Source organism: Mus musculus, chromosome 2, assembly GCF_000001635.26.
Source record: "Mus musculus strain C57BL/6J chromosome 2, GRCm38.p6 C57BL/6J".
In the NCBI taxonomy this organism is placed as follows: Eukaryota; Metazoa; Chordata; class Mammalia; order Rodentia; family Muridae; genus Mus; species Mus musculus.
In genome coordinates, this window is record NC_000068.7 from 7,062,543 (window position 1) to 7,089,308 (window position 26,766).

The 26,766-nt window shown below is 42.5% G+C and overlaps 1 protein-coding gene across 7 annotated transcripts in view; it reads right to left on the reverse strand.

Moving 5' to 3' along the window:
- The window catches only part of Celf2 (CUGBP, Elav-like family member 2), an 856,648-nt gene that overhangs the window by 522,849 nt on the left and 307,033 nt on the right, over positions 1-26,766 (reverse strand). For 3 of the 7 annotated variants that reach the window (NM_001160292.1, NM_001110230.1, NM_001110229.1), the window contains exon 1: positions 18,565-18,760. The exons of 3 other annotated variants lie outside the window; for them this stretch is intronic. In NM_001160292.1, the coding sequence (NP_001153764.1) occupies positions 18,565-18,617 (53 nt within the window). In that variant the 5' untranslated portion in view covers positions 18,618-18,760. Of the gene's footprint in view, positions 1-18,564; positions 26,398-26,766 lie in introns of those variants that run through there. One more of the 7 variants, XM_006497335.4, reaches the window with a different exon arrangement.

The window sequence follows — 26,766 nt, forward strand, 5'->3', positions numbered from 1 at the left end:
CATCACCTATGCTACATCATGAACATTTCTGGTCATTACTGCCCCGTTCTCAAGAATCCACATAGACTAAGGGGCTCAGTAAAATAAGAATTAAGACGTGGCAGTTTCTGTGTATAACCCTGGCACTCAGGTGTCTGAGGCCTGCGGATATATGTGACTATAGAGTCCACAGCAAGAGAGCCTCCGAATCACCTCTACCCCTCCATGTAGCCCCTAAACTAGGACAACTGTAAATAGTTAAAACTTTCATTTTGGATTTATCTGTATGTAGCTGGGAATGGGAAGGGGACGAGACCACACACGCTTCACATGTGCAAATCCCAGAAGAGTACAGTTTTTTTTTTTTTTTTTTTTTTTTTTTTTAAGTAAGTAAATTCTTTGGAATGCATCAATACTGGGCAAGCTGTTAGGAAAGCCAGCCACTCTCCAATCAAAAGGAAGAGGAAAAATAAAATCTGTAATGAGCAAATAATCTAATTTCCTTCACTCCAAATGACTAGGTTTTTGAATTTATGTAAAATTTGTTTATGTTCTTCTGTGAGTTCTCATGTTTGTCTCCCTCCTCCCCTCCCCCGGCCTCGCTCTTCTCCCTTTCACCAAGTAAACAAAGCATCTAAAGCAGGGGAAATCAGTGAAAGCGTCTTTAAGGACGGATATTTAATTGCTTAGACAGACATCTTTTCCTCTGAGTTTTTTCACATTTGAAGAACAAGTTTGAACTCTTCCCTACCAAACACAAATAATTAATCTGTGGAATTTAATCCAGTGGAGTTTTGAGAGCATTTTATTTTGAGTAATAATAACACCAAATACCAATAATACTGGCAAAACAGCTTTGGCTATTGATTTAATCAGCAGGACTCATTGTTTGTGATTTTATAACTCCCTTCCTTTACCAAGGCGGGTCTTTATGCAAGCCTCTGATACAGGCAAGGAGAGACATGGCATTCACGTTTGTCCTGGGAAAAGAAGGAGCTAAATCCTGCAGGCTCCCCAAGTGCTGACATCCTTTCAAGGCTCCAGGGGCTTCAGGAGGGTTAGATCTGGTCCTGTCCTCAGGGCCTCACCTCTTTCCAGCTGGATTTTGAGGAAACTACCTTCAAGACAGGCAGCACTTAGAGGGTAGAGAGATGCCTGCCAGGACACCATAACCAGGGTGTTGTGAGAGAACGGAGAAGGAGGGGGCGATCCCATTGTTAGCAGTCCTGTGTGCCAGCTCCGGAAAACTTTCATTGGATTCCGTCAGCAACAGGAAGCCCCAGACACTTGGCAGCAGGGGAGGAGGGAGACCACACTCCTCTTTTCTGAAGTTCACCCAGCAGCAACTTCAGGAAGTGCTAGGGTTGGGAAGAAAGGTGGAAGCTTGCTTTGTAGCTGCTGCCAGAACTTTGTAGACGCTGCTGGAAAGGAACAATTGAGACAGGACAGAGAGCCCCCGGAAGGATTCCAACTCCCTGCTGATTCCATGCTCCAAGGAAAGGAACAGAAAGACCGTTAAACACCTGCGTGGCGAGGCGGAAGCACAGGTGACAAACCATGGCAAGTGGCGACTTTCCAGCCTGTCTGACACTATTTCCCTTTCATACCAATAACCAATGGTTTAACTCCTTCCTCAACCAAACACACACCTCAAACGACTACATGCACATTTAAGGATCTTCTCTACCCAAATGAATTGTGTGTAGATTCCCTCAGTCACCTCGTCACAGTCGTGGAGCCAGAAAGTCAACTGGCAGTTTGGGATGTCTTCTTAGGGGCAATGCAGGTCCCTTAGATCTGAAATGTCCAAATTATACCACAAAGTAGGTTGTCTTCTAGGTATTAAGTAGAATATATGATCAAATGTCACAGCACCTTTGTGCTATGAGACCTAAGAATGACACTTGGCCTTTCTCTGGCTTTCCATCCAAAACCCCTTATTCTATATCCCTAGATTTGAATTCTAAATATTATTTAGAATATCTGTCCACTGATCTTCAATCCCAGGGCTATCTTCCTATTCCACATGACTGTCATTTCTGGTTTGAATGTCTTTAAGAGTCTTTCAAATATCTTTCCCAGATTCACAATTGTCTCCTCAAATGTGTCCTCCCAGGGTCAAGAAGAACTCTTGAAATGCAAATTTCTTTGTGACTTTCTGTTTACAATACTGGAGGAAGGGCTTCCCATTGTTCTGAGAACTGGAGAGTGAAATCCTGAAGGTAGCCTTGAATGTGTCCTTTGGTTTTTGTTCTATGCTTGTTAACTTCTACACTGTTCCAACCTCTATCAGATCTTCCGGAACTCCTCTGTGGCCTCCTCTGTGGCCTAAGGAGATCAGAGAGCTGCACGTGGTTTGCACGGCACTTTTCTACCTTTTTCTAATCCCAGTGGTGATTGCGTTGAATTTTTGTTATATCATTAATGCTTTTGACTACTTTAGATAGATATCTCTATGAGGGTTAAATCCCACTACTGAGTATTCCTCCTCTAGCACACAGCCCAGTATGATAGATCCTCAATAAATAAATATCTGAATGAAAATAGACTAAAGGAGTATGTTCAGTTTTCAGCTGAAAAACAGGAAGTAAAGAAAACAGTAGGTCCAAGGTGAGAATAGGATTAGACATTCAGATAAATTCACTGTAAAGATGTTATGGGCACATGCCCAGACACACATAGATACCAGAGAACAGCCTCAGGTTCACACTCAAATATCTTCCCATCTTATTTTGAGACAGGCCCTCCCACTAATCTAGAACTGACAAAAGAGGCTATACTATCTAGACAGTAAAGTCCAGGGCTCTGTCTCTGTCTTCCCAGCACCTGGAGTGCTCTACTTTAAGTTGACTCTCCCTGGGCAGCCTGGAGACCTGCTTGACCTGCAGCCACAGGAGGTCCAGGATCCAGTCCTAGGTATGCACAGGGAATGCTAACAACAGGATAGGGACATGGAACCAAGAAAGTGACTGTGGGAGAGAAGGGGGCCCAGAGCTTCAGGGAGATGAGGGCCTGAGAGCATGGAATCATTTCGAGAGTTCAAGTTCAGCAAGAGTTCAAGTCCAGCCATTAGGTACAGCTACCAGAATCTGGCATCAGTAGCCTTAGCCAAAAATCGCTTAATTGTGTACTTCTATGAAGATTCAGGATGTCTGGCTCTTTCTTAGATCAGACTGATTTTATTGAGCTATTTTGAACTTCTTTTCTGACCTTAGGTAATTCAAGTTTCCTTTTGAAAAGCACACATTCTTCTTGAATAGTTTCAAAAGAAAAATTACAAAATATAGCTAAAATGAAATACGATCATGGTAACATTCAGTCTGCTTTATGTTATCTTAATCTGAATCACCAATAGCTCTTAGAGATATATAGGGCAGGGACTCTCATTTTATAGATAAGAATACAGAAGGGCAGGGATGTCAAAGGTTTTCCAGAATCAACTGCCGGATGCCCTACATCTCTCTCTGATAGATGTCCATCCAAATCCAAGCCTCTGCCTCACATCTGTGCAGGCTGTCCCCCAGGGAGCCCACTCAATGATGTAGCAATGACAACATCACACCCCTGCCACATTCATTGCAAGTGCATGTTAACAGCACCATATGGAAAATATGGAGGACCCACAATGCTTGTTGGAACCATGTAGGGCTAGAACCTATTTCTATGCCTATACATAGATTGTCTAGGTAGAATACCCATCAATGAAGTCACAACTCTGATTTGAACCTGAGGATGCCTTTAGCAGAAGCAGAAAGTTTAGGGAAAGATAATTTCTTCTGAATATTTGATTTAAGTCTTCTGCTATTTGCTAATGGTCCACACAATCAGTATGTTCCTGCTGGTCATGTGGCTGCCTTCTGCTGGCAAGATAGATGAGAGGGTCACTGAGGGTACTTCTTGAGTCTCACTAATGCTTAATAGCCCCCCAACTTAAGATTACTCCTTAAAAATTGTGGTCTGCAAAGAGTTTCCAAATGGGTACTGTCTATACAATCTTATGTACTCTACAGACAATCTGTATATGACCCAAAATATTCCTCCTTAGAAGCATAGGGTTTTAATCTCATAGTTTTTTTGAATGAGGGTATGAGTGCATGCTGGGATCTTATAGAGGTTATCTATAAGGTAATAGTACCCCTGAAAGGTTCAAAGGTGGGCCGCTTATAAGATGCAGTACTTGTCTAGACTCAAGCAACTATTAAATCATAGAACGTATTTAAAGTTCTGTATATCTTGCTATCAAACCTCTTGCAAAGAATTTATAGCTTCAGGAATTTTCAAAATGCCAATTCACTATCTTATTAGTTTACTGTATAATTGTGTCAGTTGAGGACGAAGGGCATCTAATACAAGCAGATGCCCACATGCCTCTCTTTGATTCTACATGAAGCATCAGTTCCTTTGTACGGTCCTGGCTCCCCACCACCTGGCATACTCACTGTGTATCACCTGGAAACTTTTTGGTCCAGTTTCCAAGTTACCTGTCTGACATTACACAATGACTCTTGATTTCATATTACATCTCTCTAGCTATTTTTCATAAAAAAAGACTCAGAGCGGTATGCATTAGCATACTTTATCTTGCATTTATGAAAGTTTTCATGTTGTAAACTCTAACGTAGTCCATGGTTACATGCTGTCTTTCCAAAAGGGTATGTGCTTAACTTCAATCCATTACCTGAATCTAGACTATGCTAAACTTAATTGTTATATGGAGTCACCTGTGGAGAGTTTAATGGAAGAGCTGGGCAGTAAATTAGTAGCATATGATCAGCTTGAGTATCATGAAGTTTGTTTATCCCAGGCCCTTCAAGAAGAGTGGACTGTATTTTTAAGATATGACTTGTTTTCCATATCTGCACAGAACCATGTCTCTAGTTAACTGGGCATTTAATTTTCCACTTATTCATTTTTCCCCTTGCAGATAGCTCTTTGGCTATTCAGGATGCGCATAATGCAGAGAAGAATAATTATAGGAAAGGGGACATAGAAAATGTCATAATTAAACCATGCAATTTCAAAATACACTCAATATACCCAAAACATCTTGATTGCTATAATCAGGTGGACTGGGGTTTTGGCAAATATTATTTTGAAAATAAGGTTTATTTAAAGTCAGAAGCAGAGGGGCAGGTCTCAGAATCACCCTAGGACTCAAAAACTCACTACATTTACTGCTGATCATTTGTTAGATAGCAGCTATGCACAAAATGGATGGGTTTATGGAACATTAGGGCATCCTGCACGACCTTCGAGAACAGTCTTGCCTCTGACATAAATTCTCATTAACTAATGCTTCTGTATGAAACAAAGGCAAAATCTACAGACCCCGATTACCTGGAGATGTACTTTAAACTTCTATTTTATGGTTTGGAGACTATAGTTCAGTGCTCGCATGCTTGCAAGGTTGGTGAAAGTAGAACACCTATGTGAGAGACTGGTGTTCTGAGTCAACACTTATTATTTATAGACACAGAGACTGTCTGCCAAACACTAAGAAAGAACAAGAAAAGGTGGGGACGAAGGCCAGTTTCCTAGTGAAAGAGCCAAACTAGGCAACATTGACTGGAGGAACACTAATCTTTCCCTTCATTCATGGACTTGGTAACTGTTTAGTTTTGTTCTCTATCTAACAGGCTTGGAGAGAACAAGCCCTGGGCCTGCTGATTTACTGAGTGAAGAGCTGCAGAAAATAAGGGAAAGACAAGGATGCGAATTTTATGGCTACAAGAAAACTAAGTAGAGAATAAAGCTTAATATAGTTTCACCCTCTGGAGAGCTCTGCCTGATTTCAGACAGCTTAAAAGCCAGACTCAAAAGCACAACAGACTAGCCTTGTTCTAAGGGCTTTGCCTAAGACAGGTTCAATAGATGGAAAACCTCATTTGCTTGCTGTCTGTCGTAACGAGCTATGGTAGGAGAGCAGAATACCAGTCTGGGAAGCAGGCACAGAGATTTGATTCAATAGCTCAGTTACTAGGTCGGAACGAAACAGTGCGCAGGTTTCAGAAGCTATTTCCCTCAAACACCCACATTCCAACATAAGGACTGTTCCCTTCTTTCCTAAAAATTACTGTGAGTGGAAAGATGGCTCAGTTGGTAATGTGCTTGCCATGCAGGCACGAGGTCATGAGCTTGATCCCCAGAAGCCACATGAAAAGCTGGGTATGGTGGCCCATGCTTTTAATATCAATGCTGGGGATGAGGATAGGAGATAGGAAGCACTCTGGCTTTGCTGGTCACTCACATTAGCTTACCTGGGTGAGTTCCAGATAAAATTGAGTAAATCTGTCCTGCCATTGAGGCAGGAAAGCCACTGAGGAAGACACCAAAGAAAGTCTTCTGTCCCCCAGCACATATGCACACGTATGCAACTAACCTGTAGACACGTGACAATGTATGAACACAAACACACACATGCTTCCTGACTACAGTGCTCTTCATTGTTCATAACTTCTCTCATTGGTTGTATAGGGTCTCCCTGCCATATAAAATTTGCCTTTTGATCAGGAGAAGGAGAGAGGAACAAAGAGGTCAGAGATGGCAAACTAAGAGAGAAACTGATCCAGTCCACAATAGGGCAGGGGCTACATAGCTTCTCTTTTCATCCAGAAAAAGTCATCAATAAAATTAAATATCTGAAAGCAATTGTGTCTCATTTCCCTTCCTTCTCTAGTGATCCTCCTTGAAGCCCCATTCTGCTATAATTCCGGTTCTTTGACAAGGTGGACTGACACTTTCAATCCAGTAATTTATGGGCAATTTATTGTGAAGTGGCAATTTATTAAGTAAGATCCAAGAGTGCCGAGGACTGTCATAACCAGGAAGCAGCTCACCTCACATGCTGCCTTCCTGGCTCAGGTCTTCTAGAAAGAACTTAAGGGCTTTATTTAAGGGCTACAAAACCCAAGGCAAATGTTTAATTCCTGAATTCTTCTGTTCCTGTCTCCTATCCCTCATTGCATAATTGGACAAAAGTCATAAAATGTAAGCTCCCTGATGCACCATTACACTGATTTAGATGTGGGTTAAGCTGTAACAGGCCGAGAGTTTCAGACTCCAGGAGGAAAGGAGGAAAATCAGGTGACCTCATCTGGCCCAGGGCCAGCTCTGAACCCTAAATCTCTCCACGAGTTCTACTCTGCTCTGCAGTGACTGTGATAAATAGCTGTCCCATCATGGATAGGGCAAAGAGGCACCATCCATCACCAGGAAATGCCGGCTTCTCCAAGAAGCCAAAGCTCCCTGCTTCCCATGAACTGGTACATATTCAATCTAGCATTCAGCACTTTAATGAATGTGATACATTTTGTTCCCTGATAAAATGTGGCCATATTAAAAGGGAGAGGTAAAACAGAGGGTAATGAAGACAGGGATACTGGATACAAACCTAAGGCACCAAGAGTCAGGCTTACAGTTCTTCTAAAATCATATATTTGTGGGGTCAGAACTTTAACTGTCCCCAGATGCCTTCCCTCCATAGATGTCCATAATCCTTCTAGGGAAGGACTTTCAAGAATTCTCTTCTTTTCACCATCTCCTTGGTCTCATATCATGATCATCTTCTGCAAAGGGATGGGCTTTAGCTATGAAACAATAAGAACCCAGGACATTGCGAAGGACATTTTGTTGTTGTTGTTGTTATTGTTGCAGGCAAATGCTGAGCCTTGCTTAGGTGATGTGTGCTCTGCTTGTGTGCCATTATAGTAGAGCTGATCTGAAGTCTATAAAAGACCCTTCCCCAAGCTCTTCCTCCTCACCCTATTTCTTCCTCTCCATCCCTCAATTTTTGTATGCTTTGCCTTCTTCCTCATGTCTGTGGTACAGACCATCCTAATAGTGTGGAAGACTCACGGTCTCTTGTTCTTTCCCTGGCTCTTAATTTCTAAAGACTCATGTCTAAAACTCACCAGAAATGTCTAAAACTCACCAGAACACATGGTGTCCATCAACTAACGCAGGGTGATGGCAACCTATGACCTGGAGCCAAATCCATACTGCCACCTGCTTTTGTAAATAACTTTATTGGTGCAGACTCTACAATGCAGAGCCATAGGCTTGGTGTAGACTCTACATGGGCTCCCAGTTCTCATCATGGAGCTGATGTTGCACAACAATGACAGAGGAGGCTACAGTTGACTGTCCAGTTTCAAGGGTCTCACATCTGTTAGTCCAACCAATAATACATTAAAAATAGTCAGAAAAAAGTAGGCCTATAACGAATTTACAACATTCCTTGAAATACAGTAAATTATTTGATTCCTGGCCTCCTTGATGTAAACTGCATTTCATAACCTCCCTCATGATCAAGACAGATCAACATCTGTGAAACTATAAGCCAAAAACTAAATAATTCCTCTTTTGAGTTGTTTCTGTCTGGTACTTTGTTTCCCAGTGAAAAGCAGTACAGTCTGCATATAAAAGAACGACATTTGTTACATAATTTAAATCTGAAAAAATTTCCATCACAGTGGGTCTTCAAATGGGGAATATGGTGCTGTCATGGAGATCCATCTGTGCTGTAGAAAAGGGAAGAAATGTTTAAATCCCTGATGGTCATCTAGATACCATCTCTTGTAGCTTGCAGGGTGATAACCAACTATTGAAATTTGGAGACAAGAAGATGATCTGATTATTATTCTCCAGGAAATTCGCACTTGGGAGCTCATGTTAGAACCAACTCTTTCAATCTCTGTGACCTCACAGAGAAGAAATGGTGCCCAGCTTCAGGGAACTTAATAATACACATTATGTCTAATCACAACGATGTGATGGTGGGTATCTGCACAAAGCCTCCATCCAAAGCCTCCGTCCACAGCATCAGTGAGCATTGCTAACAAATAACAAATAAAGGCAACATCTTTCCACTTCACAAAATCTTTCACTTTGCTCACCAGGAAACAGGATGAAAGAGGTAAAAGCTCTGCTTCCACAGGCCTCTAACAATTCTTTCTGGCTCAGACATTTGTGTCTCTATAAGAATGAAAAACTAGCGCCACAGAAAACACCAAATGGAGCTCTATAGCCATGGTTAACAGAACACCTGCAACCTGGATTGATAGCGATATTCGTCCCCCCGCAGGACTAGTCATATGATTGCTAATGTCAGTGAGTGTCAGTACAACTCGTCTCTACAACAGGTGATTTATGTTATAGCTCTAGTTCAGGGAAGGCACATCCGAAAACAGATTTGTAGTTTAGTCCATCAGCTCTACATAAGGACTGGGAATAAAAGAGCCTTGGAAGAAAATGAGGATCAATAGGAAGAGAATTGCTTTGGTGTGAGAATAACTTGAACGTGTATGAGATGGGTTTGCAGTATCGCTCAGAGGTGGGATTCATGATCCAAGGGGGGAAGGTGCTTCAGTTCCATCCTACATTGATTACATGATTTTATGGATGGGGGATAGTTAGTTAAAATCTGGTTCAATTTCTCATTTTAGAAATGAGGAATGTGTGGGTGTCTATCCACATATTAGCACAGCAAAATATGACAGCTGAGATACAAAGACTGCAAGTTGGTCATATAAGGCGGCTCAGCGAGTAAAACCACTTGCAGTATACACGTCTAATGACCTGCTTTTGATCCTTGGAACCCAGGTGGTAGAAAGAGAGAACAGATTCTGAAAAGTTGTCCTCTGATTCCATACATGTATTGCAGCATGCACACACACATACATACACAGGTGATTTTTAGAACCTGGGACATTCTGCCTGAACAGGGTCTAGGAAGAAGAGGAGGGACATGGCACATTGTGCTTTCTAGTTCCCTGGTGAAGTGCACTCTCTGACTAGACTCTCTGTTGAGCTCTCTTTGTAAGTTGCTCTCAGCCGTGGCTGATGAACATGATAGACATAGACTTAATGCAAATACTTTTGTCTATTTGCTGTATCTCCTTAAAAGACTTGATTTCTAGTAGTTTAAGTTTAATAGTTTCTAACAGTTTAGGCCACTAATAGTTCTGGGGTGACTCAGCTCCCGTGAAACTTTCTGCTTGAGAAAGTTTAAGCAGCACACAAATGTGACAGTGAGGTCCAGCTAATATCAGACCACAGTGGGCCTTACAGCTTGATGAATATCTCTGTTCCTGAAAGATGCATGTTTCTTCTATAAATAATCCAAGGATGTCAAGAATGTATTTCCTCCTTAAAGACCAAAAAGTCTTTTGTTTAAATTTATTTTTAAGATGCAGAGATTAGGAAATTTAGCAATCCAGTCTCTCAGCCTCTGAGGGAGACTAGCCAGAACTTTCAGCTCCGAGACACAGTTGGTCAGATCTGCATCCACACTGACTAATCTTTGGTAATTTTCCACTCTCCTGAGTTTCTGAGGCCTGGAGCACCAGCCCCACCCTTAATTCCATCATTTTCCCTTTAATATGCTCAGTCTCCCTATAGAAATCAAAGTAAAGTTGGTACTGCATTGCTGGATACCCTTGTGTGTTGCAGAAGCAGACTGTTGGCTTAAAACTGCACTTAGCACCACATTAGTGTCTGGCTTTACTTATCACTGACAGTCATTTGGCAGAGGTTCAGACCTGGATCTGATAATGCTTGACCCCTGGATGAGACAAGGGGACTTTCTCTATGCTTAGAGACCCCTGCCTGATCACCATGGGCTTGATCCTCTTGGTCTCCAGCGATTAGTCCTTCTCCGGACCCAAATGTCCCTTAGAGCAAGCACAGTGAGGAGAGATTTTGTGCTAAGGATTCTGAGTATAAGCCCTGAAGCTAAGTTCATCTCTGGTAGTTTCCTGCAGGGACAGAATGAGCTGCAGGCCTTCCTTGCTATACACTTGTTTCCAGTGGGGATCTACTCCCTAAGCCTAGAGCTGGAGTTAGTACTATGTTTCCCTCCCAGTTCATTATGAAATCTCTTTTGTTCTACTTGATTCTTCTCGTCCCACAGAAACTTTCCAGCCTACGCTATGAAACTTCCCTCTCGAATTCCTGCCGATGCTGTGCACCATCAAGGATTGTACCCTGTTCTCCTACTGATGGGATGGTACCAGAGTGGTTTGGAATCTAGATCACTTCTGTAGGAAACCTTCTCTCTCTTCCCTTCACCTCTGGTTGTCTCTTTCACATTTCCCTGGGTCGTCTGGTATGTCTCCTCCAGGCTGCTACCTTCTCTACTCCTTGCTTCAGTCACATCTGACACCCCACTTTCTGTCTAACACCCCACTTCCAACAGATTTTTAGGTCTTGAGTGAGAGACTGAAGGATACCCAAGAACAACTACTCCTCAAAAGAAATCTAATGTTGTTAAAATCAACTGTTTAGTGCTTAGCATCCTTAAGATTTCCAACCTGAAGCAGGAGGATAGAGCTTCCTCTGCAGATACCTATGTTATGGTTACCACCCTCTTGAGCAGGCCGACTTTAAGTTGCCTTCTCGGGCTGAAAAGCAGTTTGGATACACATAAAAGGCAGTGTACAGAAGAGTGGCATCTCTTACATAAACAACTTAGTTCTGCACTGTTGCATTTGTAACTGACTCGTGAAACAAAAATATTTGTGTGTTTGGAGTAAGTTACCAAATTGTTCTGTGTACCATGTCCCTCAAAGGCAATAGTAGCATTACCCACTTTCAGAGGCTTCTTCCAAAGACGTGAGAGAGTACAATGGAGTGCTTAGCACAATTCCTGGCACAGAGCAAGAATGGGAAGTTCTCCCAGTGGTTCCCAACCTGTGGGTCAAAACTCCTTCCGGGGTCGCATAGCATATACTTACACTATGATTCATTACAGTAGCAAAATCACAACTATGTAGTAGCAGTAAAATAATCTTATGATTGTGGGTCACCACAACATGTGGAACTGCATTAAAGGGCCACAGCATGAGGAAGGCTGAGAACCAATGAACTAATAACCTCTAAAAAGATGAATTTCTGCTTATCAGATGACCAGCCTGCCTCTTCCCCTTGGATACTCACAGTTTCTACAAACCCTCCCAAGTCATTCTGTAATATGAACCAAAAAAGAATCTCCACATGGATGTTTTAAAACACATACAGGAGGCTCTCCTGAACAAATTTCGAATTCATCTCAGGTTTATCAGGCATGTGAAAGGGAAATGTATATTAACTGATATATATATATATATATATATATATATATATATATTAACTGATATATATATATATATATATATATATATATATATATATATATATATATATCACACACACACACACACACACACACACACTCCCCTTGACATGTACTAGTTTTATTAGAGGGGATACACTTCTCACAAGGTAAAAGCTTGCTTTGTTAGTGTTTCTTGACTCATCCAAACATTTAAGGGATATGGTAAACAGACTAACCATCTTTTTGAGATCAAGTACTCATAGCTTCAGACATTCCTGAAGTCTGAACCATCTCCCAGGCTTTTTAATGCTTTCCCTAATAATGAGGCAAGTTTATTAAGGCATGCTACCATATGAGATTAGAAATCATAGGTCCAATTATCTGTCCAAACCACTTCTGTTTTCTTGTTGGTCACATCTTTAAGTCTCCATAATAGTTAAGGGTTCACCATGAGCCAAGTCCAGCTGACGTCCTGCTTTGTAAATAAAGTTTTATTGGCTCATGGCAAACCAGTCTCGTTTACTTTTTCATCAGCAGCTGTTCTGATGCTACCATAGCAGGGCTGAGCCACGGCAGTCCTTGTTCAGCCAGGAAATCTCAAGTATTTACTACTGGCTTTTTATAGATCAAGTTTGCTAACTTCTATTTGCTTGTCTAGAGAGAGAACAGTTCCATTTGAACAATAAAGAGGCCTGTTAGACTCTCAGGCAGCATCACAGAAAATTTCCATATGACTGAATCAAGTATTGGGAACCTGTTTGTTCTCATTCATTCATTCATTTGTTCATTCAGTTTTCATTAACTATCACAGTACCAAGCCACCATGTGAAAAACAGGGGAGTTATGGTGTGAATAAATAATACACACAGCTTCTGGCCATATAGAGTTTAAGTCAGATGATAGAGACAGTAACCAGGCCATTCATCCCTTCATTCATCCATGCCTTACTCTATTATTTATTTTCTGCTCAAAACCAGCAAGAAACTATTTTAGACATTGACTACACAGTAATTCAATCTACAAATTCACTCTAACGAGGGAGGAAGCGACAACAAATAATCAAATGTGTAAGAATATAGCAGGGCTTGGTAGTGCCACGATGGAAGTATGAGTTGAACTGTAAGGCCCTGACATTTTTATCATTAAAAAGGAGCTGAATATTGAATATTTTGCTGCTTTGGGGGATGAGCTGGAGAGTTTCATTGGGGTGATTTTAGGGTGGGAGCTGGGCAAGGCATCATTGATAGGACTGCCCTAGCAATAGCGGAGGAGAGACTTCCAGGCAGAGGATGCAATAACTAATGCAATTAAAGCACACATGAGCTTAACTGAATATGTGAGGAAGAGGAAGAACAAGAGCTGGGAGAGAAGGAAGAAAGACAGCTGGAGAGGTTGACACTGGTCTTGTCAGATAGGGGCAGGAGGAGGACACTGACTTTTCTCCTAGGAAAGTAACAGATCTGATGGTGGAATCGGGAAGGTTTGCATTGCCCACTTGTATGCAAAAACAGATGGAGAAGGAAAAAGTTGAAGCAGGAAGAAATGTTGGCAAAGAAAAGTCCATGAGAGCTTGTTTGGAGGTTCTAGCAGGGGAGCGCAGCTACTCGTATACCCTTGACCGAAGACCGGTCCTCCTCTATTCGGGGAAGGTCGTCCTCTTCGACCGAGCGCGCAGCTTCGGGAGGGACGCACATGGAGCGGTGAGGGAGGAAGGGGACACCCGCCTAGCCAGCCAGATCAGCCGAATCAACCCTGGCGATCAATGGGGTGACAGATGTCGCAGCCAGATCGCCCTCACGCCAGGGCCAAAGGGGGGGAGTGGGTGGGTAGGGGAGTGGGGGTGGGTGGGTAAGGGGGACTTTTGGTATAGCATTGGAAATGTAAATGAGCTAAATACCTAATAAAAAAAAATGAAAAAAAAAAAAAAAAAAAAAAAAAGAAAAGTCCATGAGAATAGAGATCCGTGTGAGCTGGAAAGTGTTTGGCTGTGAGTTAATATAAAGAACAAAGGACCAGGGAATGCTGTCTACTTTTCATATTTGAACACCAAGATGGGTTGTGCTGTGCTTCAGAAACCCACTAGAGCAGTAAGGGAACTCCTGGGGACCCAACAGAGAGAGAGTCTGCATCCTACGCAGCTTTTGACAGCAGAGCTTAGCCCACAGTGGGATCTGCCGGGAATTCAGAGCTGGCCTGTCTGTATGTGAGGGCACATGGAAGATGGAGTGAGGTAAGGGACAAAGTTCCCCCGAGAGAGGAGGTAAACACGGATGCTGTACCAACTACTTGACCCACTAAGGCGCCTGAGATTTCCAGTCCCTTCATCTCTCACACTCAATCCCTTCATTTCAATATAGGAAGAATAAACTAGGAATTTAGTTTAAGGTCACCTGAGAGGAGAGATGCAAGAATACAGTAGGGTGAGCGGCAGCCGTCTGTCCAGCATTCTAGTCCCTGATCAGTCCTCTTCACTAGTCTCTTTCTATTTACCTTTCAAGCAATGCTCATGAACAGGAAATTGTATAGTGATCAGGCTGTTTTGTTTTCTTCATTTTCTTTTATTCATAGTCCTACAATAAAAAACTTCTTCCTTTTACTTGATTCTGTAATATTCTTCCTTTCTTTCTTCTTCTTTTTTTTTCTCGTTTTTGTGAAGTTGTGGAGTCCATGCTCTCCCAAAGATCAAAAGTGAAGTCTCAAGGTGGGAAGTCGTTGGTGTGTCTTTTGGTTGCAGTAGGTTTCTCTCGTGTCACTTGGGTAGAGAGGAATGAAGGCAGCCAACAGCACTGTCCTTGCACTTGATCTTGCTGTATGTCAAACATGGAACCAGGATGGAGTTACAACTACAAAGTTCTGCAGAGGGGCTCATGACCCAGGGATGTGCCCTGAAATAATATATTAACCACCAAACGTATTGTTTTGAAGACTTGTTATAGTTAGTGTTTCTATGGCTGTGAAGAGACATCATGACCACAGCAATACTTACAAAGCAAAACATTTCATTCAGGATGGCTTACAGTTCAGAGTACTGTGGCAGTGCATAGGTAGACATATTCTGGAGAGTTAGCTGACAGACTCTATTCCTCGGAAACCATAAACCAAACTAAAACCTTTCTCCTGTAAGTTACCTTTGTCAGCGTATTTCATCAGAATAGCAGAAAACTAACTAGTACATCATATTTAAGTGGGGGAAATCCCTGGTATGGTGGTGTGCTCAGTTCTAGTGTTGTGGACGGACAGAAGGGTAAACCATTGGGGCTTACTAACTAGCCAGCATAGCCCGATAAGCAAGCCCATACCAGTGAGACACCCTGTCTCAACAAAACAAAACAAAACAAAACCAAGCCAAGCCAAGCCAAAGTGCATTGCAGCTAAGAATGACCCCTAAAGTTTTCCTTGGGCCTCCTTGAGTACATGACACACATGCCCAGTTACTCCTTGAGTACATGACACACATGCCCAGTTACTCCTTGAGTACATGACACACATGCCCAGTTACTCCTTGAGTACATGACACACATGTCCAGTTACTGGCACACACATGTGCTCTGACACATGAACACATACCTATATGTATATAGATGTAGACACATTCCCACAGAATAGCCAAAAGCAAGCTTCATGGTAAATGAGTTCAAAATGTAAATGAAATTTTAAAAATGCAACCACTTTATAATTTTTTACCTTGGAAAAGGACTCTACATAGTTAATAGGTTGTCTGCCAAGAAGAGGCATAGAGAATGAACTTGCTGGAGCCAAAGCATCCATGTAAGAATGTTTATCTTTCCTAGATCCAAATTTCTGCAGCTTCACTTAGTCTAACCACGAAATACTTATATAAGGGACACACTGATGAGCACAGCAACATCACCGGAGTTTTAAGTAGGTTAAGACAGGAACATTCCTTTAAAAGGCGTTTGAAGGACTGCATTTTTAAAGCTTGTCGCTATAGCCACATGCTTTTTTAAAGCCAGAACCCTGCCCATCTGCATGCACAGAAATATTAAGTTAATCACCCAAGAAGAGATTTTTGAAAGCACTCTTAAGATATCTTTTAGTCTTAGAAATAAGTCAGTCTTCGGGGAAAGAAGAGGCAAATGAAACCTGATTGTCTACTCCAGGAGAGCATTAACAGCAATGTCTTGCCGCATCCCAATTAAAAGGAGGGTCAAAGGTCAGTGAGATGGTTCAGTACGTCAGGGCACTTCCTGTCAGGCCTAAAGGAACTGAGTTTGATGCCCAGAAGCCACGTGGTAGAAGGTAGAAGGAGAGAACAGAGTCTTGAGAGTTGTCTACTGATTTTCATATATAGGTACTGGGTTCTCTCTCTCTCTCTCTCTCTCTCTCTGTCTGTCTGTCTGTCTCTGTCTCTGTCTCTGTCTCTGTCTCTGTCTGTGTGTGTGTGTGTATTTCACACGCATACACATAAAAATGAAGAAATAGATATAATTTTAAAAGTTAAGTTCAACCATGTAAACAAACAAACAAAAATCACTAAAGGATGCAGGTGCATAAAGTGAACCTCTTCATTGAGAAATCTTGGAATTTAATTAATAAAAGTAAAAAGCTGTACACATAAAGATGCTTACTGTGTTGTTGTCGTCATTATCAAGCCAAGGCCTGGAAATAATATAACACATAAATAAGACAACAACATATAATTAATATAGTAAATAATTATAATACCAAATAAGATAATGTGGCAATTTGGTGAGCATCACAGACCAGTGCTGCCTGTGGCCATTAGAGCCACAGCTATGAGAGGTGGCTGAATATGGATAGGCTGTATCTGGAAAAAGATTATAAAATAGCATATATTATATGATGTGTGTCCAGAAAGTTCCAGAATATATGAGTCAGGACCAGGGAGCAAAGGGGTAAGTGTGGCAAACTGAGCTTGATACCCAGATTCCTCATAAAGGCAGCAGGAGAAGGCCGTCTCCATGAAAGACATCCTCTGGTCTGCATGTACACGCCCTGGCCTGTGCCACCCCTCCCCCATCTCTCTCACACCCTATCACTTTTTGTTAATTTTCTAACTCTCACCCTAACCCAACAAGTAATGTAGAATAAAGAAAAGGAGAAGAATATTGATCTCATTTTTATTTGTTCTTGTTTATAAATATTGCTTTAGAAATAATAAAATCAGGTAAACCCTGAGGCAGACAGACCTCCTGAAAGAGTCGTAGAGAGCCAGCTATCATAAGGCTGGTTGGTCTGTAGTCATGTGCTCGTTTCTGCTCCTCCATGTTCTGTGCTTGTTCTGGTCTAACTCTGACTGAACCAAGTTTTGGAGGAGGCATTTGGGCAAGCATGAAAACCGACTAGAACCACTTCTAATAAATAATAATAATAATAATAATAATAATAATAATAATAATAACACCTCCGAATTTAACATTTTTATATTTTCAAAACTGTCTCAAATGCTTTCCCTGGGGAAATACCATTCACAGGAAAGCTAAACCTACCAATTCCTCGTGGATACTGCCAAAGGTGCAGTGTAGACTCAGTGGAGATGGTGCGTGAACTCGCCTGTTTTAGCTTAGGTTCTAAATTCTGGTGTGAGGAGGTCAGAGATCACTTTTTCCATTTTATTATTCGTTTGCTTAATTTCGAGATAGGGTTTGTCATCTGGCTTCAAACACACTTTGTAGCCAAGGATGATTTTAAACTCTTCCCCTACTTCCTGAGAGCTGGGGCTGTGGTCAGGCATGCTGAGTTTATGTCAAACTCTGGACCAAACCCAGGGTCTTTTGCATTCGAGATAAGCTGTCTACCAGTCTACCAGCAAGGCTTAAGTTACTTAGCAGCCCCAGTATTTACGAGAGAGAGAGAGAGAGAGAGAGAGAGAGAGAGAGAGAGAGAGAGAGAGAGAGAGTGAGAGAGAGAGAGAGAGAGAGAGAGAGAGAGAGAGAGAGAGAGAGAGCATTACTACATACATTCTACCTGATCAGTTGAGTTTGTATATGTCAACTTTTCCAAAATTGGCCTGAGACCGGAGTGGGCGGGGGGGGGGGGGGCAGAATTCACACGAAGGACACGCAGTTCTTTAGATTCTTCAAGTGTGAGCAGTAATGAGATCTTTTGAAAAAGTTTACTCTTCTGTGTGAGCTTCCAGAAAGTCCACCATATTCTACATCATCCCTTCAGTGGCCTCTGAAACAATTCAACCTCAGGACTCCTTTCTGAGCCGGAGGACCAGCATGGGGAGCATTGAAATAGCCCGGACCGCCCTGAAGGAAGCCTGTGTTCTCTGTGCTCTCCTGCAGCCAAACTCGAGGAGCACTTTCATGTGCCTGCCCCGTCTGTCTGCTTAAAGTTGTGCCTGTATCAGAACACTTGGGCCATGTTGGCTTGTCACTTAAACCCAAAGCAGGCACTTTAGAGAATGCCAAGCTCTTTTTCTCTCTCTCCCTCTTTAGCTGGTGGGGGGTGGGCAGGAGCTGGCCCTGAATTGAAATAGCGCGGGAAGAGAATGCGAACAGGCCTACCTTAACGCTTTCCAGCCTCTCAGGGAGTCCAGGTCAGAGATTAGGGAAACCATTGTCTGAGAGCTGCGGAAAGAAGGCAAACCGGAGAGCAGAGGTGCCTGACAGGGCGACAGGGACGCAGGCAGAGGTGGCTCTGGGCTCAGGCCGGAGCAGCAGCGCCCAGCAGCTCAGCTCTTCCTCCTTCCAGGACTGATAAGCGCTTGTCCTGGCTTCTCTCCACCCCCTGAATCAATCGTGTGCTCTATTACTTCCCAGACCGGTTCCAGCTCTCCACACCACCCTTCAAAAGCCCCTGTAATCTGCTCCAACTGATCAAATTTGACCTTTTTTGTAGCCCACTTTATTCCAACCAGAGTTCTCAGTTAAATCTCTCTTTATTAACTCCGTCCTCCTCGGCTTTCTTTTGGAACAAACAGGGCTCAAGCTTGAAGCTTCCAGACTTTAGGAGCAATCATTTACAGATTACCGCGGGCTGTAGCCTTCTCCTCCTTTGGGGGGATTCTCCTGCCTCCGAGATCTCCTTTCACATTCCCTTCAGAAGACTGACGAGGCTGCTTTCTTTCTGTCTCTCCCCGCTTCAGTCTGGGACACCAATACCAGGTTTAGAGCTTCCCTCCGAGGCGCAAACTGCATTACTGCTAGGGTTTGTTTTTTAAAAAATAATCTCGAGCCATACTGCTAACAAGCTCGAATTTACTGTGTTTTCTGGTGTCAATTTCCTACAGTATTTCCCTCTCCCTAGCCCCTCAAGCCCGCATTCTTTCTCTATTTAAATAACACAAAAGGGACATGCACAATCTCTAAAGATGAGGTGAAAATGTCAGAATGTCTACCAACTTTCCCTTCCTGTCCTTCCTTAATTTAAAATCAAACATCAGGTCCCTGAGATGGCCCAGTGGGTAAAAGCACTTTTTCCCCCCTTTTTTCCTTTTTTTCTTTTTTTGCCAAGTCTTTGATTTCTGGAACCCCCATGGCTAAGGAGAGAAGAGAATCTTGCAAGCTGTCCTCTGACCTCCACACAAGTGCTGTGGCAGCACACATACAGCCACACACAGCCACAGTCACATAGTCACACAGAAACAGACACAGAGACACAGAGACACAGTCACAATCACACAGACACAATCACAATCACACAGACACACACAATCACACAGATACACACAGAAACCGGCACACAGACACACACAGAGACACAGTCACAGTCACACAGAGACACAGAGACACACACCTACAGAAATAGACACACAGACATATGCACGCACGCACGCACGCACATATGCATGCACAGTGGAAGCAAGCATTTGAACAAACACAGAACTGTTTTCCTGTGGTGTCCATGGTTCCTGGCTAACCCTTCTGTACTGACAGGGTGAGGGATTTCTTTCTTAGTACATGGAATTCTTATTTTCTTGAGCACAGCCTCCTGGGCTTGGGCTCGGTCTTCTCTGGGGGATTTTCACTCTTACTAATGCTTCTCAGCAGCTATGGCAGGAACGCTTGCCCCTGTCACCTGTCCTCACAGGATCCTGAGGCAGACAACCTTGAAATCATCCGGTCCAGGCACTCAGGCTGTCAACGGTTTCGTTAGAGCCATGAGCCATGAATATCCTTCTTGTGTAACAATTTCCCTCTATTTCTTACTCTAATTTTAAAAAGAAAATTTCAGATCATTACCATACATGGAGAAACAGCTTGGACGAATCAAATTCTCCTGTGCACCAAGAGCAGACGGAGACCCTCACAGCGGCCTCTTCATTGGAAAGAAGTTTAGAGGCTGGAAAAAGCTTAGTCCTAGAGTTGCTGAGCTCTTGAGTAGTATAAGTGAGGTGCTGGGTTTGAATCCCCACAGCACTACCCAAGAGAAGAGGACTTCCTAGGTCACACTACCCAGCAAGAGGCATCCCTTAGGAGTACTAGATGTGATCCAGTGAGCGATCACAAGTGCCTTCTCCTGAAACCTGCAGGTGGTGGGGTGGGGTAGGGATTACACTTCCCCACGTGTTAGGTAGAACTCACCAAATATTAAAACAAAATAAAATGAGAGAGATGTGGGAGAGAGAGAGACAGAGAGAGACAGAGAGAGAGAGAGAGAGAGAGAGAGAGAGAGAGAGAGAGAGAGAGAGAGAGAGAGAGAGAGAGAATGAATCTATCTCAGCATCAGAGAGAGACATACTGAGTCTGCTTTTGGGAGCTGCTGCTCTTATTGTTAAACGTTCTTGTCACTCCATTTTAATTTCTCCTCTCCGTCCCTCTTCTCCGTGCTCCCCACCCCAGTTCTTAAAATAGTCAGTTAACCCTCAGTGTCCAGCTGCTTCCTTTCGCAGTCATAAATATCATCCTAATGGCTGTGAATGACACTCTTCAAAAGTGTGACTATCTTTATGCTAAAATTAAAAGACAATTTCATACCTTGTAAGAGAAAAAAAATCCACCGCCTCTCTGGGACTTCATGCTTCTATCTGGGCTGTTTGTGCCCTCCCAGTATGAAGCTGGGGCCATGTCATAATCATGTGTAAACATTTACATAACGCTTTTAATCCCCAAGTGCTTCATCCAGTGTGGCTAATAGCAGTAGCCTTCATATAGAGTTTACTTCCAAAAGGCTGCCAGCGCTCAGATAATTAATAAAGTGTTTCTCCCTTTAGAAAGTTAGCAAGAGAAAAACAAAAGATTATCATGAAATAGTTTCTGCAATTATAATGACATCATCCTTATCTCATTAGCCCACTGTACCACAGGGATCCAGGGCTGGGGAAGGGAGAGCAATGAGGCCTTAATATTTAGAGTTCAGGGTTAATGGGAGGAAAGGCGGGAGGAGGAGGGACCTGGCTTTGGGCCAAAGGACAAATAGATGAGCATGATTCTAAGTTGCAAAATAATTTATTTTGTTTTTTTCTTAGACAGGGTCTCACTGAAACCCTGTTTGTCCACACATACCTGTCCTCTAGTCCAGGCAATTCTCCTGCCTCAGCCTCCCAAGCACAAAGATTGCAGACCATCAGCCCACATGCCAAGAAAAATAGTCTTTTTGATCAGTGGGCTCTCCAAAACCTTTTAAAGGCAGGAAGTAGAATCTCTCTTTCAAACAGAACCTTGCATCCAGACCCAATAACTGGATAAAGCAAAAGTCTATCTCAAAGTAGAGAGCTGGGATGATTTCCTTGTGTGTTGGCACACACCCTCCTCGTAGTTAGGTTGTTTATGAGACCAGTAGAACTTTTCCCTTCCTGTTATAAATGAGGGCTCTGGGGCGTGAAGAAATGAAGCAACTGGCTCGATCCCTGGGCACTGTGCTTAGCAGTCATGCCTACAAGCCCACCTGGGCATTGGCAACCCCCTCCCTCTTACAGCATGACTGCACACAGGTAGAGAACACCTTCTTGAGGGTGAGGCTGGAGGCAGGATCAGGTCAGGGCCTCTCCCTGTTCCTCTCAAGCTGCTGGAGTGCAGAGTATCCTTGGACACCCACTTACTGGAATCATTTGTTTATAAATGATGCAGAACTGTGATGTACTAATTTTTTTGTTTTTAATTTTGAGATTCAAATATCTTACATGCAATGTATATTCATTCTGTAAACTGAGACAAATTTATCTTTTTTCTCTTTTCCCTCATGGTTCTGTTTCTGCTACACTGAATGCTCATACTGAATGCATCTGTTTTCTGTTCTGCTTTGGATTTTTGAGACAGAGTCCCTCTAAGTGGTACAGGCTGGCCTTGAACTCTCTGTGAGCCTCTTGCCTCAGTTCCCCAAGTCTTGGGACAAACCGGATCAATCTGCTAATTGTTAGGCCATTGGATTTTAAGTTTCCCATCAAGTATGAGTGTGCTTATGGCAGAGAAACAATACGTTGCTTTGTTCAGATTTGAGTCAGCTTATCTGGAACACAACAAGGGAACAGGAAACATCTTATTCTCAGAAGTAAAATGTTAAGTTCACCTTGAGAAGCTAATTTTTTCCCTCTGTATCACCGTGTGAATTGCTGTGAGGTATCATTTTAAGTTTTGTTTTGCTCAGTTTTGATAAAGTGACTCCTTCACATGGAAATTAATTATTGTGTGCATTGTTCAGTTTCAGACAGAGTCTGGCTCTGTAGCCCAGGCTGGCCTTGAACTCTGATTTTCTTTCGTGAACTCTGATTTTCTTTCGTATCTCGGCCTTCTGAATGCTGGGATTGCAGGCACAAGACACCGTTTTACTTTTTTGAATTCAAAAATAAAAATCTCTTGCTCTTTCATCTCCTCTTCTCAAGCATACATGTATGTCTATGCATATATGTATGTCTATGTCTACGTGTGTATATTTTTCTTTCTTTCTTTCTTTCTTCCTTCCTTTCTTTCTTTCTTTCTTTCTTTCTTTCTTTCTTTCTTTCTTTCTTTCTTTCTTTTTTTCTCTCTCTCTCTCTTCTCTCTTCTTTCTTTCTTTCTTTCTTTCTTTCTTTCTTCCTTTCTTTCTTTCTTTCTTTCTTTCTTTGTATGTCTCTGTATGGATGTATGCCATGTATGTCTCTCTCTGTGTATGTATATGTTTCTCTCTCCTTTCTCTCTGTATATATATGTCTCTCTATATATATGCCTGTGAGTATAAATCCTTGTATATCTCTTGTATATCTTGTATGCTTATTTATGTATGTGTGTAAGTTTGTGTTGTGTTTGTCTCTGTGTGTATGCTTCTCTCTGTCTCTGTCTCTGCCTCTCTATGTATGTGTGCTAGCGTAGAGGTCAGAGGTCAACATTAGGTAGTGTTACTCAGGTGCATATGCCTTGCTGAGACAGGGCCTCTCACAGATTTGGCTAGACTGACTGGATAGCAAGCCTTTTGGGTCTGGGATTAAAATGAGTATCATTATACCCAGGCTTTTATGTGGATTCCGGGGATCAAACTCAGTTTCTCGTACTTGAGGGACAAGCACCTTTCTGAATGAGCAATCTTTCCAGCCCTCACTTTAGAAGTCAGCTCTGAGATGGTGATGATTAAAATTAGAGTTTTTCTATATCATATATTCTGACTATAGCTTGCCTTCCCTCTACTTCTCCCAGTTCTTCCCCGCTTTCTCAGTTCTAAGTTTTTTTTTCCTGTGAAGAGAGTTCAGTGTAGAGAAGGCAAACTTCACTATTTCTGTCTGCTTCAAGAAAGCAACAAAGCCTTAGAGGGGTGGTGGCTCCATGGGCTCTGGGATGCTGGTTATGTGGGCAGCAGACAGACATGCAGAGTCCCAGTCAGGACATGGTCAGAAACTGGGACTCTGACTGCACAGGTCTCTCCTGAGAACCACGCTAAGAGGGGAAGTTAATGTCAGCCAGTAAGCAGAGAGTCTTGTTTCTGTGGCATCTTGGGTAGGTTTCCTGTGCCTGAACATGTATCGTTGGAGTCAAAGGCACAACACTGGAAACTCTCAGACACGTCAGAGGAGTAGGAAACACATGATGCACAAGGCAGACAGATAGAGAAAAGGATTCACCACCAACTGTAGTTAACCCAGCCTGCCAAGGCTTTAGGAAGGGACTCCTGGAGTCCCAGCAACGCTTTTCTCCTGTCAGCCAGTGTTCAGGTTTCTGGTAGTCAGGAAATTAGTTATTTTTATTTTTGTTGTGGGGTGTGTGAGTGGATTTCATATTCTCTAGGGCTGCAGAGATAAGAGAACAATTTCTAGTATTTGTCTCAGGTACGCTCCCTCTCTTGTTTGAAACAAGGCCACTCATTGGACTGAACGTTTAACAAGCAGACTAGGTTAGCTGGTCCTGAAGCGTCTGCCTGTCATCTTGCCTGTCGTCCATGCATGTGTTTGGGGGTTCAGGTAGGTTCTAGGATTGGGGTTCTGAACTGAGGCCTTCATGCTTAGGGGGCCAGGTGCTTTATAAGTGAGCTATCTTCCAGCCCAAGAATTTCTTTTAACTACAGAAAGAAAGAAATATTTTTTTTTGTCTTTTTGTTTTTTTTTTTCCTTTTCTGACTGTTTTTAAAAGAGTGTATGTGTGTGCCCGCCCATGCATGTGCGCACACATGTGTGTGTATTGACATTCCTAGTACATGCCTGTGAGGCATCTGTGTGCTGCAAGTAGAGGCCAAAGGAGACCATATCGTGTCTTTCTCTCTTGCTTTCCTCTCTATGGTCGTATGCAGGGTGTCTCACTGAATGGAAGCTCTCCACTTTGGATAGGTTGGCCAGAGAGTTCTCTGTGGTTGCATGGAGGCTCGCACAGGCTTTTACGTGACTGACGTGGACACAAACCGGGTTCTCCTGCTTGCACCCAGTCATTCTCCTAACACTGTTTTCTAATTTTTTTTTATCTATTTATTTATTTATTTATTTATTTATTTATTTATTTTGTTTTTTCATTTTAAAAAAACGTTCTTTTTCCATTTCTGATAAAATATAGTGTCTTCCTAGGACTCCGAGTTTCTTAAAAGTTTTCTTGTTTTGGTTTTGGAAAAGCTTGTTCCTCTCCTACTCGTTTCCGGTTCGCTACTTCCTGACCGAGACTGTGCAGGTCTGAGTGCCCTGGTCTTCCCCGACATCAGAGCTGCCAGATCTCACCTTCGCCTCAAATGGCTGAGTGCCTTCTCTGACGGATGTGGAATGACTAACTGGAAATGTGTTCTGCTCCTGGAAGAGAAGGCTTCCTGGGCTCGAGGATGTGTGAAAGTTTTTAAGTTGACAGATGGAAGGAGCTAAGAAACTTGCATGCTTTTCCTTGACCCTGGAACGTTCGAGGAAGCAGTACACGCTTTTTGTGGTACACAGCAGAACCCGGGACCGACCAGGGTCACCAGATAGAATATGGTATGCTTGGCTTATGCTATATTTCAGAGAAACAATGAATCATATTTTAATATAACGATGTCCCTAAACACTGTATAAGACATTAAAATTTTTGTTTAATTAATAAATTAATTTGGAAACTTCAATTTCAATTGTGGGCCTTGTATTTTCATTTCTGGGATCTGGCAATCATATAATAGACAAATTTTCTTCCTCCCTCCCTTCTCCTTCCTTCCTTCCTTCCTTCCTTCCTTCCTTCCTTCCTTCCTTCCTTCCTTCCTCCCTTCCTTCCTTCCTTCCTTCCTTTCTTCCTCCCTTCCTTCCTTCCTCTCCCTTCCTCCCTTCCTCCCTTCTTTTCCCTAAGAGAGGGTTTCTTTGTGTAGCCCTGGCTGGCCTTGAACTCACAGAGATTGACCTGCCTTTTTTCTGGGATTAAAGGCATGTACGATCACTGCCTATTGACAGACTAATTTTCAAATAGCATCACTATTAAGGTTAGTTTATTTATCTGGACCTAAAGGTTAGTTTATCTGGATTTATAATGGTTCTCTTAACGCTATTGATAGGGTACTGAAATATAATACTCCATTTTCAAAGCTCTGTTGTAATTTTAATTATTTTCTTGGAGCTTTCCAGTATATTAGAATCCCAAACACTCTAGGTTGTTTTTAACCGAAGAAGTAATTTAAAAACAAACAAACCTACAAATAAACAAACAAACAACAGGAAAGGAGAGTCAGTTAACAAGGCTGCTGCATCTTCTTGGTTTTGCTTCCAGCTTTTGCTGTCAGAAGCCAGCACAGGAAAGGGTTAACCCTTAATCTTCAGTTACACCGAATACAAGTTGTAGATATCCTCACTTAATGGTGTCTCTAGAACAGCGGGGTTTTTCTCCTTTAGATAAAAGAATGCAGCTTTAATGGAATTCCAAGTGCCTTTGTGCTTCCCTTGCAATCTCTGATACTATGAAAAACCCAGGGACAAAGATACGTGTTTTGGTGCTTTGTCAATGACTGAAGAATCACTGTTTCAGGACACTATAAACTAAAAAAAAAAAAAAAAAAAAAAAAGCCAAACAATGAAGGATCTTGGAACAGACTAAACAGACAGCTTTGAAACCTGCTAAGAATAACGGAAGGGCCACTGTGCAATAATTCAGGGTCCACATATTTATTGGTATGCTTTTCACTGGGTTCGAGGCCTTCTTTAAAGCTTGGGAAAGAATGCTGTTTCTCATTTGGAATCTTGTTCAGCTGCACAGGAGAGCAAAGTGAAGTGGAGTCAGGAGGGGGAAGTTGGGTCTTTGCCAGACATATTTGACAAGTGAGGAAGAAGGGAGATGGGGAGGGGGGGTGCTCACACCCAGCCGGCTGCTTCACATGCCATTCAGAGGAATCACAGGCCAAATTCAGTCCATCCAGGAGGCAAAAAATAT